The following is a 22,759-nucleotide window of genomic DNA, read 5'->3' as shown; positions in this document are numbered from 1 at the left end:
GGGGCGCTAGCCTGGTTAGCCCGGAGAGGAAGGAAAAAGCGGTCTTGACTGAGCCCACCTGAGCGTCAGCTGCTTGACAACTGTGAGAAATGAATCCTCAGTGACTGTCACACAAGGCAGTATGGAGCACCACTCCCTCCACTCCCAACCTCAGAGACTAGGCCATGCTGACCTAGAGCACCTCTGGAGGACATGGACATGGGACAAGTGTGCTTGTCATTTAGCTTCTCAGAAGGCAGCAGTGGCAATGACAAATCTCAGAACTTGGTGATTTTACCTGTAACCAAAGTCTAAATAGCAGCTGCCCACAATTCCAGTCTTATTCCTGTGGAATGAAACCAAATCCAGGGCGAGTGACTGGGGTGGGCACAGTATCTGGAATGACCTTTTGCTCTTTGACTTTTAAAATTTTTATTACACAAACATTACCTTTCCAAAAAAAAAAAAAAAAATTGTTACAGTACAAGATAGTAAACAAGTGATAAAAAAAAACCCCCACCATTCTGCCCAGATGTAATCACCGTACCATTTCTTATGTGTCCTTCAAGATCATCTATGTTTAGATAGGCTCTTCTCATGTTACTTTATGCAACAGGAAAGTTACATATGGTAGAGTTGTAGCACATAAAAGTGCTTAACCTTTGCACATTTATCTATTTGTGCCTGGCCAAAAAAAAAAAAAAAAAAAAAAGCAATATGACAGTGCTATTCTACTTCACACGCATCTGCTCCAGAATAAGCACAAGTGGGGAAAGTGGCATAAGGTTTCAGTTCCCTCATGTGATTCTAGTGTCTTAAGAAACAATTTCCAGCCGGGCTCGGTGGCTCAGCCTGTAATCCCAGCAATTTGGGAGGCCTAGGTGAGTGGACTACCTGAGCCTGCGGGTTCGAGACCCGCCTGGGCAACCTGGCAAGACATCTCTACAATAAATCAAAAATTAGCCGGGCGTGGTAGCACGCGCCTGTAGTTCCAGCTACTTGGATGGCTGAGGTGGAAGGATCGCCGGAGCCCAGCAAGTCGAGGCTGCGGTGGCCAGGCGCATGCCACTGCACTCCAGTCTGGGTAACAGAGTGAGACTCCAACTCAAAAAAGAAAAAAAAGAAACAATTTCCTTCAAGTCCCTATATTTAAGGCAAGTACTTCATTGGAGCTCAAACAGGGAAATGGTGAACTGCTCCAATGCTGAGTATGCAAGATGTGTTGATTACTTGAGAAAACATGTGAGGCTCTAATACAATCCTTCTTAACGGTGTTCAAGAACAATTTAGACCATATGCCATTTTGTCTTAAGCCAACTTAGGACCCAACCCATAGTTGATTCTACTGTTCATATACTATTTTTCCCCCATTTAGTTTATCTTAAAAGCTGTTCCAAATCAGTATATACAGTTGACTCTTGAACAACTCGGGAGTTAGAGACACCAACCCCCCCAAGCAACTGAAAATCTTTCAACTATAACTTTTGACTCCCCAAAAATTTAACTACTAGCCACCTGTTGAGCGGAAGTCTTACCAATAACATGAACAGTGGTCAATTCATATTTTGTATGTTAGATGCATTATATACTGTATTCTTACAATAAAGTAAGCTAGAGAAATATTATTAAGAAAATCATAAGGAAGAGAAAATATATTTACTATCGAGTGGAAGTGGATCATCATAAAAGTCTTCATCCTCACCATAACGTGGAGTAGGCTGAAGAGGAGGATGAGAAGGGGTTGGTTTTGCTGTCTCAGGAGTGGCAGAGGTGGAAGAAACTGTCCATAAGTGGACCTGTAGTTCAGACCCGTGTTGTTCAAGGGTCAACTGTATAGATCTCCCTTGTTCTTTACATGCTCAGTGCCAGATATTTCACAGCATGAAGTGTATGGGATGTTCACAGCAAATAGTTCTCTTTTCACATCACAAAGAAAAACGTCACCATTAAAAAAGCTAAACTAAGAACACACTTACAAACCAAGAATATAACATTTTATTCATTTCCAGATTATGAGTATTACACAGCATATACATATATTTAGATAATATATAAAACAAAGAATAACCGTAGGAAGAAACAGTGGTCTGAAATTGCCTTAGGGGACATCTTTAATTCTGTAAGTTCATGGTAAATGATCTCCCCCACCCTGGGGCAGGCAGCAGGATAAACTCTAGCATTCACGTATCACGCGCAAGACTGCTTATTCCCACTGTACTTACAACGCAATTACAGAGTTATGGCATGGTCACTGGTGTCCATGACAAGGGACACTAGGTAGTAAATAAAAGTATAGCAGAGTGAATTAATATAAATATGTTTTTGTATTGTCCTCTAGACAGTTTCCTTAAGTTAAGAGTCACATCCAGGGTCGGTCCCTTGAGTTGCATTCCAGTTATTGCTGGAGGAAAAAACGGAAAAGAGGCATCAGTTTAAGTTGTTCGAAAAGAGATGGCTAGTGCCACTGGCTTCCTACCTCTGGTGACACTCCGGTGGACTCTGGCCTGTGGAAATGCATTCATGTCCACAGCAGGCAGGCACGCAGGCACCCACCGCTGTGGTAGAGGGGACCAATCCACAATAACTTTAGACTGATAATCAGGTTAAGATGGAGGACATCCTTCAAAGAAGTGCTGTGAGCAGGAAGCAGCAGGATGACCCTCAGAAGGGGCAAGATCACCATGTGAAGGTGGAGACAACAGTATTTCCCAGGATCATTCCTGATTCAGTGTTGATGCTGGAAGAAGACCTAAGATCTTATGATCTAAAGGTCCTCCAAAGTGACAACAGAGGGGGCTCTGCAGCTGAGCCTTAAACTAGAGCACTTCCAGGAACACATCTCCCCCAACTCCCTGGCTGTCCCTTGAGCGAGGCTGGCTTACCTTTGCCTTGTTCTGAACTGGCAGGTACAGTTTGAACTCTGCTGGCAGTTCGTCTTCTGAGTAGAGTCTGTCTGAGAAGTAAACCCGTCGGATACGACAGTTTGCATGGATCTAGGGAGGCAAGACTTATTTTGAGAGGCTGAACAGGATGGTTTTCCCTCTAATTTCTGATTCTGTTAGAGGCCCTCTTGTGACACTGTAGAAACTTCACCTCCATGGCATCTCCTCGGCTTGCCTTACGGGTAGATTCTGGCAAGAGGGAGATTTTGCTTATTCACCCACTATGTCTGAGTAGATTCCTGAATATTTCCTGCACCGTTTTGATGCCAAAGCTCCTTGGACAGTGACTTAGGAACTTTAGCCAGAAGCCCACACTCTTCTGTTACATGAGCCACAAACCAGTATCAGACACCCCTATGTCCCCAGTTTGGGGCTCTGTCTGGAAAAGGAGCAGTACCTGCACTCTTAGGGTTTCAATATAATTTGTGCCATATGCTCGCCGGGTGAAGTCTGACAAGTTGAACTGAATCTGGTTCCAGCCGTCATCTAGCCGCATGGGCATGGTACAGATGAAGGGTTTGACCCGGGTGGTGCTCTGGTAATTACTTGCCCGAAACCGCCGACGTACATTCTTGTCATCTAATACCTGTGAAATATAGGGAAGAGTCACATTAACTTCATCTCGGAAGAAGCAAACACTCTTTAAAGACAAGGACCTGAGCTTCCACAGCCTGGTTTCCCAAGGCTGAGACCCACAGGAGAATAAACAGACCAGACACAGGTCATCCACTGGACACAGATGGTCCGGAAGTAGCAAGTTTATCTTGTTTGTTGCCAAGACAACACCAGCTGCTTATGACATATGACACACCCAGCAGGCTCTCAGTCCATAGAATGATTTCATAAACGTTTTTCCCTTTGAAAAATCAAAATTACAAAAATAACCCAGTATTAAATAATTACTCCCCAAATGGTCACTAAGCTGACTCTCAAGTTCCGAAGTCTTGTAGCTACTGATTAGGTTTTCTGGGTGCTTACTTTTTCTTAAAGACTGGCACTAAATTTTAATTACTAATTCCGAACTTATGTCATAATAACAGGACTACATTGAGCTTACAACAGAGGGAGAAAAGTAGACATATAAAAGGATAAAGATGCTTTTGTAGGGCTCCTTTTTACTGTAAGTTGAAAAGACATCACTTTGGTATAGCTAAGTGTGAACACATACATGTGGACATACTAACCTGTACTTCAAAGGTAAAATATTTCTTCAGGTTTTTGATAATCATGACAAGGAAGGGAAGTTTAATTCCCAGTGTCTTCTTAGGGTCTGCAGGACATGTGATATATGTGGTGCTGTGGAGAGAGGAAATACCAATAAATATACTACTTGTCTTTCTTCCTTTGTGGTATATACAACAAGAACACATGGTCCAAGAGGAAAAACTGGAAAGCAGATCTAAATGATTCAGACACATCACCCAATGAATCCCTCAGTGCTTAAGTCAGCTGATGCTTTTTAAAAATGCCGGTCTCAGAAACAAAAGCTTAACACAGGACTAGACATCAACAATAAAATATATGAAAAACAGAGCCAGACCAGTGGATCTAGAAAGTTGTTCTAGTGAGAAAAGATTTTAATTCTGGTTCAAGAGAACCATCAAATGATAGAAAACCAAAGCTAAGACCACCGAGGCACTGAAAACCACACTGGCCACCCACTGGATATACAACACCGCCATTACTCTCCCCCAGCACACACTTAGGTCAAATACTAATAATAAACTAATACTTGCACAGTGCTTACTATGTACTAAGCATGGTTCTAAGTGTTTTTTACAGATTCACTTACTTAGTCCTCACAATAACCCTGTAAGGAAAATATACTGTTATCACCTCCATTTTACAGATGAGGAGACCAAGGCCTGGTATACGATGTCTCTGGAAGAACAGAGTTGGCAACCCACCTGACATTTGTCCCTTCAATTTCTAGCACCAGGGACTGGATGTCATTATCAGTTATTCTTTTGATGTGGCCATTCCGCACCTACAAGGAAGCAAATTCAATTAGTTAGTACTGAACTATTTGATAGCAAGGCTGAAAGGAACCATTTAAGAAAAACCACAGTAGCCCAAGGGGCATAACGCAGAAGTCTGTGATATAACATGCTGAAGTTTAGCTATAAAGTCAGCCATGCTATTACCACTCTACACAGGGTCCCATCAACCACCACAGGAATCCCAGGTAACCTGGCAATCTGTAAATTTTCAGATAAATTACTTCCCGAAGAAATCAACTCAATATAAGTTCAGCTAACATTTACTGAGTGCCTGCTATGCACTAGGAATGTTCATATACATCTCTCAACTCCACAATAACAATAAAAATAAAAAGGTAGGTGGTACTGTTTCACACACATGGACACTAGCACCCAGGAACTGCAAATGACAGATCCTAAGTAGCAGGTGGCTCAGGATTTACCAGGCTTGCCATCACCTCATGTATTTCTCTGGCCAGAAACATCAAGGAAAAGCTGAGTGCCACTGAGAAGGAGGGTGGCAACCATAAAGTGAAGGCATTCCTCCCCAGATTTACTCCTACTTAATGCTTCCTTCTTTTGCCTTATTTTCTACTTTTGCAAGTGTGAATTCAAGTCCCATCTGTGCCACACACAGACGCCTTCAGCATTTTCAGCCCACATCGACCTCTTTTTCCTCGGATTTGTTTTCTAAGCTCATGTTGTCTAAACTACATAATTTAGCTCTTCATCCTACATTGTTTTGTACTGTTGCTGCATATGTAGGAGGTAGAGGATGGGGAGGAACCAATATTCAATATGGGTTCCTCCTCTCAAGATATTTAGGAAAGAACAGTAATCTTCAAGCATTAAACTCTTAGGCACTTAATATGGACAGAGCAGAGATATGACATGCAAAGGTATTTTCAAAACAGTGCTGGACTGTTAGGGTTGAATGTATTAGCACGTGAAAAATGTCAATCAGGTTTAGAACAGGACACATCAGAAAGACAACCGTGTGGTCTTTTTCTAGGTACTGTGAAAACGGCAGCACTGGGCTGTCATAGTCGACTCAATCATACTGACTAAAGCTCCCCTTGTTCACTAATCAGCCTTCTGATTAGAATTTGGCTTTTTATTAGACTTGCCTATAGGGAAAGAACACAGTGGTCAGTCTTACAGTTGTATTTTTCAACACAGATTATTAATATGTGAGTTTTATGGTGTGCCTGGTGTTCTCCAGGTGACATCTGATATTACTATCCACTCTTTCTACAACTGAGACTAAGTTCTGTCACCTTTAAAAAGAATAAACTCAAGCAAGAGTACGGATTAGTTATTAAGCATCATTTGGATCTTCTACAATGCTTAGTACTATGCTAGGCACAAACAAAGCATTCAAATATTTGCTGATCTCTGGAATGTGTCACCCTAAGAGTTGGCACATACAAATAGGTTCAAGGAGAGTTTTTAAAAAATCTCTGGATAACATATCCACCACAGACTATGAAAAGCCAGAGATGCTGGGGCACCGCACAAAGCCCAAGAGGCTGCCAGCATGAAGAATGCTTTCCCACAAAACATCTTTTGGTGTCTATTGTCAGAGACAGAATGCTGGGCTAGACGCGACCTCAATCTCTGCCAGTGAAACATTTCGTGGGTTCTCAAGACACAAACGTCACATTGAAATGCTTCTCAAACAAAGCTGGCAATGTTCAGTGCCCTCCTGCTTTGAATTCTGGGCCTCTTTCCAAGGGAGATTAAGAGCACAAAGGCTTGAGTCTGTGTAGAACATGCCAACACTGTCCACCTCGTTTCCCATCTAAACGTTCCCAACCAAAGTGGCAATATTCCTTCTATATTTTCTGTGAAAAACCAGGAGGCCTTGATGAAGAAGAAATTAATCAAGAAATTATTTCCAAATAATGTGAGCAGCCTCACTGATAAGAGCTGGCAGTATTCCAACAAGATGCAAACACTACTTTTATAACCACTAAGCATTCTTTTAAAAGGTACATACTGCAAAGATCAAATAGATGGTTAAACTGAAAAGATTAAGAAATAATCTAGGGGCAAGGCACAGTGACTCATGCCTATAATCCCAGCACTTTGGAAGGCCGAGGTGGAAGGATTACTTGAGCCCAGGAGTTTGTGACCAGCCTAGGCAATATACTGAAATCTCATCTCAATAACAACAACAAAAAAAAAAAATCAAAGAATTAGCCAGGCATGGTAGCATGCACCTATAGTCCCAGCTACTCAAGAAGCTGAGGCAGAAGGATCACTTGAGCCTAAGAAGTTGAGGCTGCAGTGAGTCATGAGCATGTACTGCACTCTAGCCTCGGCAACAGAGTGAGACTATTTTTCTTTAAAAAAAAAAAAAAAAAGAAGTAATTTTGACCTGAAAACTTCTATTGCTAAAAAGCAACATGCTATTATTTATCCAAAACTGTCTTATAGCATGATCTCAAATCTTATACTCTTCAAGGTCTCTCAGGCCAGAGTCAGCAAGAGGCCTCCCACCACGCCATAAAGATCAATCAGATCCCACAGGGAAGAAATGTTGGGGAATCTGCCTTCTGCCCATCTCGAAGTTAATAGCAGATGACTTCACTGGAACACTCCAGCAAATAAGACCTATCTGGGTCTTTACAGAAGAAAACAAAGTCTTACACTGTATGCAGAAGCCAAAAGACTGAAAGCTAGAATGGACTCTGTAGTAATCCTGCACTACTGCCCCAGAGGCAAGCTAACTTTTAGCTGGACTTTCAGTCACTTCCTAAAGAGATTTATTTCTCTTTCAGCATTTCTAGGTTAAAACCGCACTCACAAATTTAATGTTCACAAAACGAATTAATGTATCCTCCAAAACCTGGAGGGGCCAAGGCAGCTTTTCTGAAGGAATGCCGATCAGTCTCTCCAGAGTTGGACCTGGCGGGTGGTAAGACAAACAAAACAGAGCTTTGTCCACAGAGAAAGAAGAAAAACACAAATATCCCCATATCACAAGCTTCCAGAAGTCTGAAATCCAATTAAACTGAGTTGTTAGTGAATTATGATTCCTCTCCTTTATTAAGTTCAAAGGGCTGCAGACTCACTGGAAGAAAAGAGTAGGGGAGGCAGTTAATAAGAGTGGGGAGCACCAGAGGGCAGGGCACTTCCCAAAGCCTCTTCTCCAGGTTCTAAAATGAGGATCAAAGGAGAGAGCAGAGTGGGATGGGCAGTTTGGGGCAAAGCCTCCCAACTACCCTGGAAATCTGGCTTTCACTCTGCCTTGAATTATAAAGGTCTTCCAGGAAGCAACCTCCCTTCTCAGACCAGCTTCTTACAAACATTACAACAAAATACATGCCCTCAGAAAGCATTAACTTTCCTTAGTTCCTTCCCATTCAAAGGTCACTGGGCAGGCCTGGCTTTGCGATGAAGATACAATGAACTTGTCAGCATTTATTGCTCATGATGGAAGCAGGCTTCATTTTACATCCCTCTTTAAAACAGAAAGACTCTTCAAGCCAGTCTTACAATCACTCTTCTATGGTTGCTGGGGCAACTAATAAAGAACATTGATTTTTCCCCCCCAGTGTAAGCCCCAGGGAGGAGGGTCAAGCTGGGGGAAAAAAAATACTACTGGGATAGGGAGGAAGCTTGCCAATACTATATATTTCTATGAGTGCTTTAAAAATAACATGAGTTGTAGCCATCCCCTCCCCTCCCCCCACTTTCATTTTCCTGGCTCCACCCACTTACCCTGGCAGGCAGCTGAACCCTCAGCCATCTGGCATCCTAGACTAATGACACATGTTCAATTTACATTAAGCCATTAGAGCTGTCCCTTCCAGCAGGGAAGTTCCTGCCCTGGGTAAGGGGCCCGGTTCCAAGTCAGAAATTAGGCAGAGGGAGACCTCTATAGGGAGAGCTGGGCATAGCTCTGTCTCGGCCTCAGCACCTGGGCCCGGAAGCTCCTCTCCCTTTGCTCCACCTTACAGGGACTGCCTAGGCAGCAGATATGAGACTCTGGAAACATACAAACAACCCCTCGGCCAGTGTAAGGGCGATTCTGTGCACTGCTAGCCAGTCTCTTCCTCTGGGTGCCTTGAAAGGGCAAGTGTAACTAAAGCCCGTGCCCTCGTTCAATTACGTAAACACTATTACTCAGAATAATGAAGGACACGGTCTATCGGACACTAGGAAAGACAGGAAAAAATAGTTGTACTGCCTTCATGTCCAAAGCACTCAATTCTGCTATTGGAAACTGCATCAACTGAACATGTACCAGTAGGATTTACTAACTAAAAGTTAAGTTATAGCAATTGTTTTCTGAAGGATTTTGTTCATTTGAAAAATTAGGGACAGGGAATGGAAATCTCACTATCCAGCAACAGCAAAGGACTCTGGTTGTAATGCTTAGTTTGGGAATAAGGAAACAAGAGCAGCTGAGAGAAACACAGGGAGAGAGGAATGATGGAGAAGCATTCAAGAACTGACAGTATCTCGTAAACTTTTAGGAAATTACCAATAGAGATAAAAAGTTATACAATGTTTTACACAGGTATAAGTGGAACAGAACTTCTTGGTATTTTCCTTACATGTCAGAAGTTAATGTTTACATTAAACTTAACTCATTTGCAATCACTGACATGAAATTACGTCATTCCAAATTCTGTTCTTGGTTGCTGCTGACATGAATTTATGTCTTTGCAAATTCTGTTTCTGAATAATATATATTCGGGTTATAATCCGAATAAAAATACAAAGTATGGAATGCTAGTCAGAGTATATCTGAGGTAAATACTGGATATGTCTGCAAATTTCAGCTGTATTGTGAAAAAGATGACAATTTAGAAAAGACCGTTTCACTTGTGCTTAATGATAGAAGTTTGCAGAAACCAGCTTCAGATTTTTTAAATTTTCACTCGCAATCAATATTAGGAAAATGAAAAATCTGCTGACTGCTCATGTGTTAAGAGTCCTTCAGTAACTATAGGATTTGCTGGTCCTAGAAGCCTAGGGAACATTAAAGAAACCCCTAATTTCTTCTGAGCTCTTTGAAATACAAAGGTCTCCATCAGGAAACTTAATGTAGCTAGGAAAACAGACCTGAAGAAGATAATTTCAAGTGGTGGAAAGTAGGGTCTATGAGTGGATATAAATGAACTTAGCCTGGAGAGTCAGGAAGGGCCTCTCTGAGGAAGTGCCTTTGAGCTGTGACCTGGAGACTAATGAGGAGGTAGAGGAATGGGGGGAGGAGAACAGGAGAGGGAGCAGGAAGTGCCAAAGCTTGGAGGTGAGAGAGAACAGGACTTCTTTCAGTTCAGTAGGGAACTGGTGTTAAGAGGGGGAATCCAGTGAGGTGAGCCTGGAGAACCAGTTAAGCAGGTGCAGGCCATGGGTTGTGTGGCCTTGGAGCCACACTAAAGGTTTTGAACAAAGAAAGCCATGGTGCAATGATGACATCATTCTAATTTCAGAAGACTGGTTTTACTGTACTTCCTATTCTGAATGCTGGGCTCAGTTACAAACTTCTTTTAGTCTTGAGCAAATTCCTAAGTCCCCTGCCACATTTAATACTATATGCCATAATTTGTAATGACTACAGTCATGCATCACTTAATGACAGGGATTCGTTGAGAAATGCATCATCAGGGGATTTCATCATTGGGTGAACATCAGAGCGTACTCACACAAACCTAGACAGCACAGCCTACTACACACCTGGACTATATGGTATGGCTTGTTGCTCTTAGGCTAAAAACCAGTACAACATGTTACTGTACTGAGTATTGTAGGCAACTGTAACACAATGTGAATCTAAACATACAAAAGCACAGTAAAAGTACTGTGTATGCCTGAGCCCAGCAGGTGGAGGCTGCGGTGGCCATGAGCATGCCACTGCACACCAGCCTGGGAGACAGAATGAGACTCCAACTCAAAAAAAAAAGTACTGTGTAAAAATGAAAAGTGGTACCACACAACTGGAAGTTACTCTGGATGAGTGAGTGAGTGGTGAGTGAATGTGAAGGCCTAGGACATTACTGTACACAACTGTACGATACACAGTCAGGCAACACTAAATTTATAAGAATGATTTTTCTTCAATAATAATTTAATATTAGCTTACAGCATTTTTACTTTATAAATTTAAAATATTATTACCTTTTTGACTCTTGCAATATACTTAACATAAAACAAAAACATTGTGCAGCTGTACAAAAATATTTTTATAACCTTATTCTATTTTTCCTATTAAAAAATATTTTTTAACTTTTTTTTTTTTTTTTTGAGTTAGAGTCTCACTCTGTCACTCAGGCTGGAGGACAGTGGCATGCTTACAGCCACCCCAGTGTCGACCTGCTGGGCTCCGGCGATCCTTCCGCCTCAGCCTTCCAAGTAGTTGGAACTACAGGTGTGCCCTACCACGCTCGGCCAATTTATTTTATTTTATTTTATTTATTGTAGAGATGAGGTCTTGCCAAGTTGCCCAGGCTGGTCTCAAACCTGCAAGTTCAGGCAATCCACTCACCTTGGCCTCCCAAAGTGCTGGGATTACAGGCTGAGCCACTGAGCCTAGCCTTTTTCACCTTTTAAACTTTCTTGTTAAAAACTAAGACATGGCGGGGCTCAGTGCCTCAGCCTGGAACCCCAGCATTTTGGGAGGCCAAGGTGAGTGAATTGCCTGAGCCCGTGGGCATGAGACCAGCCCGGGCAACTTGGCAAGACCTCGTCTCTACAATAAAGTAAAAAATAGCTGGGTGTGGTAGCACGAGCCTGTAGTTCCAGCTACAAGGCTGAAGCAGAAGGATCACTGGAGCCTAGCAGGTTGACGCTGGGGTGGCTGTGAGCATGCATGCCACTGCCCTCCAGCCTGGGCGAAGGAGTGAGACTCCAACTCAAAAAAACAAAAACAAAACAAAAAAAACTAAGACACACATTAGCCTAGGCCTACACAGGGTCAGGATCATCAATATCACTGTCTTTAACCGCCACATCTTGTCCCACTGGAAGTTCTTCAGGGGCAATGACATACATAGAGCTGTCATTTCCTATGATGACAATGCCTACCTCCTGAAGGACTTGCCTGAGGCTCTTTAACAGTTAACCTTTTTTTTTTTAAGCAAGCAGGAATACATTCTAAAATAATGATAAAAAGTATAGCATATACATAAACTAGTAAAACAGTCATTGTTATAATTATCAAGTACTATGTACTTTACATAATTATATGTGCTATATTTTTATACAGCTGGCAGTACAGTGGGTTTGTTTACTCACAAACATGTAACTCATTGCATACCACATTATGATAGCTATGATGTCACTAGGCGACAGGAATTTTTCAGCTCCATTATAATCTTATGGGACTACTGTCATATAGGTCTGTTGTCGACTGAAATGTCATTATGTGGCATGTGATTATATATGCCATAACTCTGTTGCTAAGCATTTTATATACATCTTCATTTAATCTTCATAACTGTGAGAAGTAGATAAGAAAACTGAGTGGTTAAGTACTTGCCCAAGGTCACACAACTAGAACACGGCACAGCTAGAATAGCCAGAATGCAAACCCAAGATGCCTGACCACACTCTGGAACTCAGGTTTTAAGGTAAGATACTATTGTTCCCCTTAAGGAACTTGCAGTCTAGTGGGTGATACACAATAGAAAACTGGCATACTGTGCACAGAGAGCCACAGGAGCACCCACGAGATTTAAGTTCCCAATGACAAATAATTTTTACGTTGAGGTTTAAAGGATAAGATGGGGGAAGGGGCTGTGAGCTTTAAAGAGTGTGAAATTAACTGCAGGTATCACAAACATTATGAGCAAGCCACATCCACACAAGTGAAGTCTGCAAATTCACTGGTATTGTGACTATGGCATTCACTTCTCACATTCACAAGGAGACAGTGCCTAAACAGAAATCAAACCTAAGTTTTCAAGATTCTTCAGAGAAACCAAAACAGAAATTCTCTCTTTATAAACTCAGGAAGTAGAATAGTAAAATTTTGTAAAAATCAAATTAATAACTAAAATAGGCACCACAGTTAACATGTACCTACTGACAGAGGTCAAGGCCATGTCTAGACAAATGTGGACCTTCCCCTACCCCCCAAACTTTGCCCTTATTAAAGTTTGCCTTATTCCTGGGAGCAGGAAAAAAGTCCTCTCTACCTTCCCAAATCTACGCAATGGCCTGTCCCTTAGCTGTTGCTCAGTAAATCTTTCATTAAGTATATCAATTCCCAGATTCCCCAGCTGGACCAGATTCCCAACACTTCCTGAGGGCTTTATGATACAGCTGAGAAAAAAGCACATACAACAAAGTCAATGGATATGGCCCTAGACGTTCCCTTTTCTTCCCTTTTTTCCCTTGCCCAAGAGGAGAAAAAACTCACTCCTAAACACTTTCCAGTCTAGTCCAAGTAAGTGTTAGAAACACATAATTAACTTTTACTATTGTGAGGATTTTGCCTGAAGCAAGTGTTCTAAAGGTTTTCTTTGCCAAAATTTCTGTTTAATTTACTCCATGTAACCCTACCAGTGAATTTAACAATGTTTTCACACATGTTTATGTCATTAGGGTACCATCTGACCTCTAGTGGCGTTAAGGGATACAGTGCATCATGGTTACTTTCTTTTTCATTCTGTGTGTAAACAAGTTGACTCAGGAAGCACGACTAGCTAAAAAGCTGCATTTGAAAATAAACAAACACTACAGAAGACTAAAATGAAAAATTGATTAAAAGTTTCACAATAGAAATTCTGGCTGGGCACAATGGCTCACACCAGTAATCCTAGCACTTTGGGAGGCCAAGGTGGGGAGGACTGCTTGAGTTCAGGAGTTCAAGATCAGCCTGGGCAACATAGCAAGACTTGGTCTTTAAAAAAAAAAAATCACAAAACGTAGCCGAGCATGGTGGCAAGTGCCTGTAGTCCCAAATACTTGGGAATCAGAGGCAGAAGGATCACCAGACCCTAGAAGGTTGTGGTGAACCACGATCTCACCACTGTACTCCAGCCTGGGCGAGAGTAAGACCTTGCCTCAAAAAAAACAAAACAAAACAAAACAAAAACAATCCTGAGGGCTCCTTCCACTAGAATTCTTTCAGAGTTAGTACGTTTTCTGACCTGCTCTGAAAACCTCTCCTCCTAGGTCAAGGCCCATTCTCTATTTCAATTGCCTTATGTTGACACTTTTGCTACAATTCGGTTTCCAAGTTCCACACACACAGGGTCTCTCTCTCTGCCTTCTGACAACGCATATCTGAATCAAGTGACAGTTTGGAAGCCAATATCCTTATAAAGTTCCCAGATACATGCATTCTGGGTTCTCTTTGTAGAGGTGCAATTTCAGAGTTTACAATGCCTTTTTATTCCATTGTGAACAAAATCATGGAACTGAAAAACTCAATCATGTAGAAAAAATGTTAAGGAATCGCTTTCCTATGTAATACTCTTGGCATTAGCTCTACGTTGCAGATAGAAGCATCTGAAGGAAAAGAGATAGTCAGTTTTTGTTTTTTTTTACAGATGAGAGGGTCCAACTTCATTATATTCAAATCTTTCAACTATCTCATCAAAGTGACACCATGAAGACACCACTCTCAAAGTTGCCCTCTGAATGCAGCCCTTCCTAAGTGGCGACAGGCAGAAGACTGCCTATGTTCTCTCTCAAGTTCTGTGTCACCCTTTGTGGCAAGGAAGACAGGGAGTTGCTCTAAGACCAAAACCACAAATCTTGCTTCATTATTAGGTCTGCTTAGACTATTCCACAATACAAACACCATTCAGCACATCATCTCTCTCCACTCTCCCGAGGAGGGCAGTACTAAGGATACTTCCTAAATCACCTGTCTTCCACGCTGGAGTGCCGGCCTTAATTTATATTCCAAAAATGGTTCATGGACCGCCTGGAAATCTATCTGCAGGAGGAGCAAAGTACCCAAGTAATAACATGAGGACCAACTCATAGCTAGATATTAAGTCACATTTCCAAAAAGCAGGCTGGTCCATCATCTCCTGGGGTCAGCGAAAGTATCATCTAGTAGATGCCTTAATAGCGACAAAGAGGCTTGCGCCTGGCTCTGGGTTTATTAATCCAGACAAGGCTATTCCTGACGGGGAAATCAGGCACTGAAGGTGGAGTACAGACCCCGAATCACAGCAAGTGTGGAGCAGGTGCCAAAAGCCACCGGATTCTGGCTTATTTGGGACCAGTGGGAGAAAGGGAGTCAATGAATGACACCCAAACATCACTGGCTTGGTGGAGTCTTTCTGGATGTGCATCTCCAAGGGACCTGAACAAAGGCTCTGTGTCTAGTGCCCAGCACAGTGCCTGGCACCAAACAGGGGAAGGGTAAACATTCGTGGAATCCGTGGTCAGCAGTTCCTTTCACCTCTACGTCCGCAAAGCCCCCTCATGGCGTTTCATGCTACCAGATGGGCACTATCACCCCATTATAATGATGGGGAAACGGCGGCTCAAATGGACCGACCAAGGCAAGTCCGCGGGGAGGGACCGCGCGCCCAACCACACCCCAGCCACGCCCACCCCAATGCACCCCCGCCCCCTACGTCTCGTCCCGCCAGGCTGGGGACAAGGCACAGCAGCGACCTCCAGCCTCTCCCGGGCCCCAACTCGACACAACCGGGCGAGGAGGGGACGCGGCCCCTGCGCCCGACCCTCCCCCACCCCCAGCCCGACCTTTTTGTCCCAGATCTGCAGGGGCTTGCTGCCGATGCTGTAGAGGATGGAGAGGAAGCCGCTCTGGAATGTGTTTTTGAACATCTCGCCGGCGGCCTTCTCCTCGGCCGCCCCGGAGCCGATTTAGGCCCCGGAGTAGACACGAGCACTGTGAGGCGAAGGCAAAGCAGCCGGCCGGTCCTGGTCCACAGACGGGTAGCTGAGCTTCTGACCTCCCGATCCGCAGTCACGGGGAGCTGGACTTGGACGCGATAGCGCTGAGCCCTCAATCTCCAGCTCCAGGAACACCACCCCAGGTCGGAAACCACAGCAACTGCCGCCCACACCGCTCTCCCCGCCTTAAAGAGAGGCAGAGGGCCGCACGCTGCTTAAAATGAATCCCTCCGCCCATCTGGGTCCGCCCTCCAGGAGCGCGGGGACCAATGCTGCCACAAGGATCACGGACTTCCGGTTTTCTCTGCGCGTAAGCCCCGCCTTAGTCCCGCCCCTTCGTGAAAAGAACTCCATTGCCCGGGAACTATTTTTCGTCTTGTCGTCGCTTTTAGAAAGCGGAAGGATACCAGGATTACCGAGAAGGTTAGCGCCAGCGTGGTGTCCGGGGAACGTGGCGGGGCGGGGGCGGAGACTTGCGGGTAAGGGGGCGAGAAGACCAGGCCCCGCCCACTGGAGGGCGAGGAGTTACGAAGGCTAAAGAAAAGGGGTTAGGCCCGAAAGTGGCTTTGCTGCAGAAATGCTTACCTGGTTTCCTGCGGATGCCAAGCAAATGCTTGCTGACTCAGTACAGGATAAGGTTCAAGTGGAGCTCACTAGCACTGAGCACTGACTATGCTAAGCGCCTTATATACATCACTGCCTTTAATTATGGACAGGGTCACTGTGAGTACACTGGGTTCCTTAACTTGTGTGATGCAGTCAAAGCAATACTCTGAGGAAGAGTTATTGCCTTGAAGGCATTGATCAGAAAACAAGAAAGCCTGAACATAAAGACAGAGGCAGGAATCAATAAAATTAACAATATAAAGTTGAGTTGGTTGAGTTAAATCAACTGCTGATTTTTAAAAACATCAATTAATACCTAGAACATTTTAGAAAAGACGTAAAATAACCTATGATATTTCAAGTATAAAAGGAAATTCCAAATGTTGGAGCCATCCATCAGTCACTGAGCATCTGTCTAAATATTATATTGTGTGCTTAGGCCTGTGCTAGGTGTTATGGGAGACAGAAAAGGAGTTTGCAGCTAACATCATTATTATTAGCAGTTTTCATCCATTATAGCAGTACCTTGAGCATTTACAATGTGGCAGGCACTGTATTAAATGCCTGTATTAACTCATTTAATCCTCACATCAATGCCCCGGATAATCCAGCTAGAATTTTCAGACACATAGGGAAAATATATGAATCTTATTGTGGTAGAAAGTAAAAATATTTTATATGAAACTGTTATTTTTGGATGATTTCTGGAGACTATATACATTGGGCCAGTGAACAACTATTAAGTTATTCAAAATATCTTGGGAGAAAACTTCAGTTGAGAGAGAAGACATAACACTAAGAAGAAGAATTAATTATAGAAGTTATTATGATTATTCAAATACTACATATGACTTTACCTTTTTGAAAATCTACATGAAATAAGTTATTTTCTAGGGGAAAACGACCAGTATTGTATCTAGAAGTAGAAAACAAAATAAGCAATAATCATAGAAGAAAATGAAGGTAGTTATTAACCCTTCAGAAGGTTCTGAGTCTAATTATTTTATGTGAGCTTATTTTTTCTAATGAATGTAATATAGGTTAATTGAGGAAACTGAAAAAGAGCTTTACTATCACTCATAATGCCACCATTCAGAAATAATTGTTTGGTTTTGTGTATTATTATGTTGTCTTTTCCTAACGTTTGCACCCATCCCCCTAAATTATCCATTCTCCTTCCTCATCCAATTGTTTATAAATATGTTCAGACATTCACAGAGATTTTGTTTGTTTTAAAATAGACACAGTCAGGCGCAGTGATCAGAGGCTGTAGTCCCTGCTGCTCAGGAGGCCGAGGCAAAAGGATCAGCTCAGACCAGGAGTTCAAGACCTGCCTGGGCAATGTAATGAGACACCATCTAAATAAAAAATTAAAATTAAAAAATGCTCACTTTGGCAGTATATAAAGGAAGGAAGGAAGCAAGCAAGCAAGCAAGCCAAGCGCAGTGCTCACTTGTAGTTCCAGCTACTAGGGAGGCTAAACTGGGAGGGTCGCTTGTGCCTAGGAGCTCCAGGTTGCAGTGAGCTATGAGCGGGCCTCTGAATAGCCACTGCACACTCCAACCTGGGCAACACAGCAATATAAAATATAAAAAGAAAAAGGTGAAATATACACATACTGAGCATATTACTCAGCCCTGTGGTTCCATCCACTGAACAGTGTATATCTAGTCCATTGCTTGTAATTGTCACACACTCTACCAGATGTGTCTCCACCATGATTTATCCATCCAACTCTATAGCAATGGACAACCTTTTATTTGTCCCTATAGGACCCTAGTGAGAATTTCTTTTGCATACACATGCAGTACCAGAATTTCTAGGTCACAATATATGCATACATAGTATTTAATTTGACTAAATGACTCCCCTGAGTAGTGTACCCATCTACACTCCCACCAGCAATGTATGAGGGTCTCTATGGTCACATTAATACTTAGCATTGCCAAGCATGGTGACTCAAGCCTGTAATCCCAGCACTTTTGGGAGGCTGAGGTAAGAGGATTGCGTGAGGCCAGAGGTTCAAGACCAGTCTGTGCAACATAGCAAGACTTTGTCCCTACAACGAATAAAATTTTTTAGAAATTAGGATGTGGTGGCATCTGCCTGTTGTTCCAGCTACTTGGAAGACTGAGGTGGCAGAGCTCACTAGGTTGAGGCTGCAGTGGTCAGGAGCGTGCTATTGCACTCCAGCCTGAGCAACAAGGTGAGACTTCAACTCAAAAAAAAAAAAAAGCCGGGCTCGGTGGCTCAGCCTGTAATCCGGCGCCTTTGGTAGGCTGAGGTGAGTGAATTGCCTGAGCCCGCGGGTTCGAGACCCGCCTGGGCAACTTGGTGAGACCTCATCTCTACAATAAATCAAAAAATTAGCTGGGCGTGGTAGCGTGCGCCTGTAGTTCCAGCTGCTTGGAAGGCTGAGGCGGAAGGATTGCCGGAGCCCAGCAGGTTGAGGCTGCGGTGGCCGGGAACGGCCACTGCACTCCAGTCTGGGCAACAGAGTGAGACTCCAACTCAAAAAAAAAAAGACAACCAACAACTTAGCATTATTCTACTTTCTAAATTTTCCCAGTCTAGTAGCTATAACATGATAGTTTGTTTCGTTTATCATTTTTCTTACTACTAATAGAAAATAGGCTCATTTCTTCATAGGCATTTACCTTTCTTTATTTTTAAATAGCCTGTTTATATCTTATGCCCAAATCTCTACTGAGGTATCTTTCTTTTTCTTATTGTTTACAAGACCAAATAGTATCTCTAGAACACTTCTACACTGCTGGTGGGAATGTGAACTAGTGCAATCTCTTTAGAAAACAGTGTGATGATTTCTGAAAGAACTAGAAATTGACCTTCATATGACCCAGCAATCCCCCTGTTGGGAATATACCCGGAGGAACTCAAATCATTCTACAAAAAAGATACCTGCACACGCATGTTTATTGCAGCACTATTCACAATAGCAAGAACATGAAACCAACCGTGCTGTCCATCAAAAGTGGACTGGATAAAAATAATGTGGTACATATACCTGATGGAACATTACACACCCATAAAGGACAAACAATGGACTTCAGAGCAACCTGGATGAATTTAGAGTCTATCATACTCAGCGATCTATCACAGAAACAACTGAGTACCACATGTTCTCACTCATAAGTGGACCCTGAACATTTACCCTAATACTATAAGAAAGGGATTGGCGGTAGCAGGATACTGCTGGGGTGGCGGGAGGAGGGACACACAACATCAATAAGGGTACCTGGTCTCAAACCAGGCAAAGTGGGGACCAAAGGAAGGCCCAAACTTTACCTGCATGATGTCCACTTATAATCTAGTCCTGAATTGTACCCCATATCTTTAAAATAAAATTTATTTTACAAAAAAATGCTTCTGGGAAATGGTTTTTTTGAGGCAAGAGCCTGGTCATTTCCTCATCTGACTTTTGAAATAAAATCACTTTCCTTCCACAAAAAGAAAGGAAGGAAGGAAGAAAGAAAAAGAAATGCTTCCAAGTTTTATCCACTAAGTATAATGTCTACTTTGAGTTTTTGGTATATACTGTTTGATCAAAAGAAGTTACTTTCTTTTTTTTGTTGAGTTGGAGTCTCACTCTGTTGCCCAGGCTGGAGTGCAGTGGCATGCTCACGGCCACCACAGCCTCGACTTGCTCAGCGTTGACTCCGCCTCAGCCTTCCAAGTAGCTGGAACTTTACGTGTGTGCCACCATGCCCAGCTAATTTTTTATTTACTATAGAGACAAGAGCTCACCAAGTTGCCCAGGTTGGTCTCCAACCCATGGACTCAGATTTTCTACTTATGTCTATAAACAATAAAAAAACTTAATAAGATATCAGGACCTAAAAGTAACATACAGAAATCATTCACTTCTTCTGTCTTTTTTTCTTTTGAAACAGTATTTCACTCTGTCACCCAGGCTAAAGTGCAGTGGCATGATCACTGCTCACTGTGGCCTTGAACTCCTGGGCTCAAGCAATCCTGCTGTCCCCATCTCCCAAGTAGCTGGGACTACAGGCATGCACCACTATGCCCGGCTAATTTTTCTATTTTTTTGTAGAGATGGAGTCTTGCTTTGTTGCTCAGACTGGTCTGAGCTCCTGTCCTCAAGTGATCCTTCTGCTTCAGGCTCCCAAAATACTGGGATTACAGACATGAGCTACTGTGCCCGGTCAATAGTTTGCATTTTACTAAGAATAACCAGTAAGAAGAGATGGACTGAAGGGCTTTTTAATACGATGTTGTGCTAATTGAACAGTCATATGGAAAAATATATAAATGAATCTCTTATCTCTCATCAAGATAAACTCCACATAGATCAGAGATTTAAATGAAAAATAAGAAAAGAAACGATACAAACACTAGGAGAAAATGGGTAAATTCCTTCTAATTTGGGAATGGATTAAACATTTCTAACTATGATTCAAGATCCAGAAACAATAATGGAAAATATTAATACATTTAATTGGGCAAAGTTTAAAATCTTTTTATAGTAAAATACAACATAAGAATGTAAAGAAACAAAAGTCAAACTGAAAAGAGATACTTGAAACTTATATCACAGACAGAGGGCTAATATTCCAAATGTACACAAAGCTTTTAAAACTATAGAAAAAAATCCTATTTTAAAAGTAAGCAAAATAAGCAAAGGAATTGAGCAGATATTTCACAGAAAAAAAAGTAACCGACTCTACATAGTATAAAAAAGTGCTCAACCATAGAGATACAGCTATACTGAAACACTATTTCTCAACTACTGGACTGGTAAAAATGCAAAAGTTTGACAATATACTTTGTGAGGCTATGAAACAAAGGCACTCTCATAAATGTCCATCATTTAGACTGGGTTACTAAATTATAATAAATTCATTCAGTGCAGTGCTATGCAATTGAAAAAGAATGAGAAAGACTTTTTAACATATTGCTAATGTGTGATCTCCAGGTTATACTTGCAAATGAAGGACCCGAACTACAGAAGTGTCTATTATGTATGTTATTTTTCATTGTAAAAAATCATCATACCTGTGACAGTTAATTTTAGGTGGCAACTTGACTGGATTAAGGGATGCCTAAATGGCTGGTGAAGCATTGTTTCTGGGTATGTCTGTGAGGGTGTTTCTAGAAAAAGATTGGTATGGGAGTCGGTGAACTAAGAGAAGACCTGCCCTCAATGTGGGTGGGCACCAACCAATCTGCAGCCTTGATCTCCTGGTCTTAAGTGATTCTCCTGCTTCAGTCATGGGGAATACAGGCATGCACCACTGTGCCCAACTTCTTTCTTAATCTGAAGAAGGGTATTACAAAAATATCTCAGCTAACATACACTTAATGGTGAAGCTGACCACTTTCTCCCTGGCAGTGAGAAACTGGATAAGGATGTTTGCTCTAATCACTTCTATTCAACACTGTATTGAATGTCACAGCCAGTGAAACAAGACAAGAAAAAGAAAGCTAAGATGTAAAGATTGGAAAGAAATAAGTTAAAGTGTTATTATTTACAGATGTTGTGATTATGTAATAGCAGCAAACAACTAGAAAATGAAATTTGAAAAAGATACCACAATAGACTAAAAAAAATCAAACACCTAGAAATAAACTTCACAAAAGTTTTGTAAGACTTCTTTATTGAAAACTACAAAGTATTACTAAATGAATTAAAGAAGATCTAAATAAGTGAAGGAATGCACCATATGATTAGATTGGAAGAGTATTGTTAAGATGTTAATTCTCCCCAAATTTATCCACAAATTCAGTGCAATTCCAAAAAAAATTCCCATGAGATTTTTTGTGAAAGCTGACAAGATGATTCTAAAGTTTATATATAAATGCAAAGGAATTGGAATAGCCAAAACAATCTTTAAGAAGAATATCAAAATTGGAGACTCGCGCTTTCAGATATCAAGACTTACTATATATAGTACTGGCACAAGGATAAACAAATAGACTAATGGAACAAATACAGAACAAAGGCGCTACAGAAATTCAGTAAGGGAAGCGATGGTCTTTTGATTATATTCACATTGTAAAAAGCCAAACCTTGATTCTTACCTTATATAAAAAAGTAATTCTAGATGGGTCATAGACCTGAGGGTGAAAGTAAACAATATGGTTCTAAATGAAAACCTAGAAAAATATCTTCAAGACCTTAACATAGATAAAGATTTCTTCAATAGAGCACAACTTCACTAACTTTATTTATTTATGTATTTATTTTGAGTTGGAGTCTCACTCTGTCGCCCAGTCTGCAGTGCAGTGGCGCGCTCACGACCATCGCAGCCGCCATCTGCTGGACTCAGGTGAACCTTCCACCTTAGCCTTCCAAATAGCTGGAACTACAGGCACGCACCACCATGCCTGGCTAATTTTTTGATTTATTGTAGAGATAAGGTCTCGCCAAGTTGCCCA

General features: G+C 42.0%; 1 protein-coding gene across 1 annotated transcript; it reads right to left on the bottom strand.

Annotated features, from left to right (window-relative positions):
* Window positions 1–1,951: 1,951 nt before the first annotated feature.
* CFAP20 (cilia and flagella associated protein 20) lies at window positions 1,952–15,968 on the bottom strand. Its single transcript, XM_008068010.1, has 6 exons — window positions 15,584–15,968; window positions 4,829–4,908; window positions 4,106–4,217; window positions 3,319–3,507; window positions 2,862–2,972; window positions 1,952–2,380 (listed from the first exon to the last, which is right to left on the bottom strand). Exons 1-6 carry the CDS (start codon window positions 15,665–15,667, stop codon window positions 2,375–2,377), a joined length of 582 nt encoding a protein of 193 aa, XP_008066201.1. The 5' UTR covers window positions 15,668–15,968; the 3' UTR covers window positions 1,952–2,374.
* Window positions 15,969–22,759: the final 6,791 nt, after the last annotated feature.

Source organism: Carlito syrichta, unplaced genomic scaffold (assembly GCF_000164805.1).
Source record: "Carlito syrichta isolate Samal-C Ts95f unplaced genomic scaffold, Tarsius_syrichta-2.0.1 Scaffold309854, whole genome shotgun sequence".
Lineage (NCBI taxonomy): Eukaryota > Metazoa > Chordata > Mammalia > Primates > Tarsiidae > Carlito > Carlito syrichta.
The sequence above is the reverse complement of the archived record's forward strand: the minus strand, read 5'-3'. Positions and strand labels throughout refer to the sequence as shown.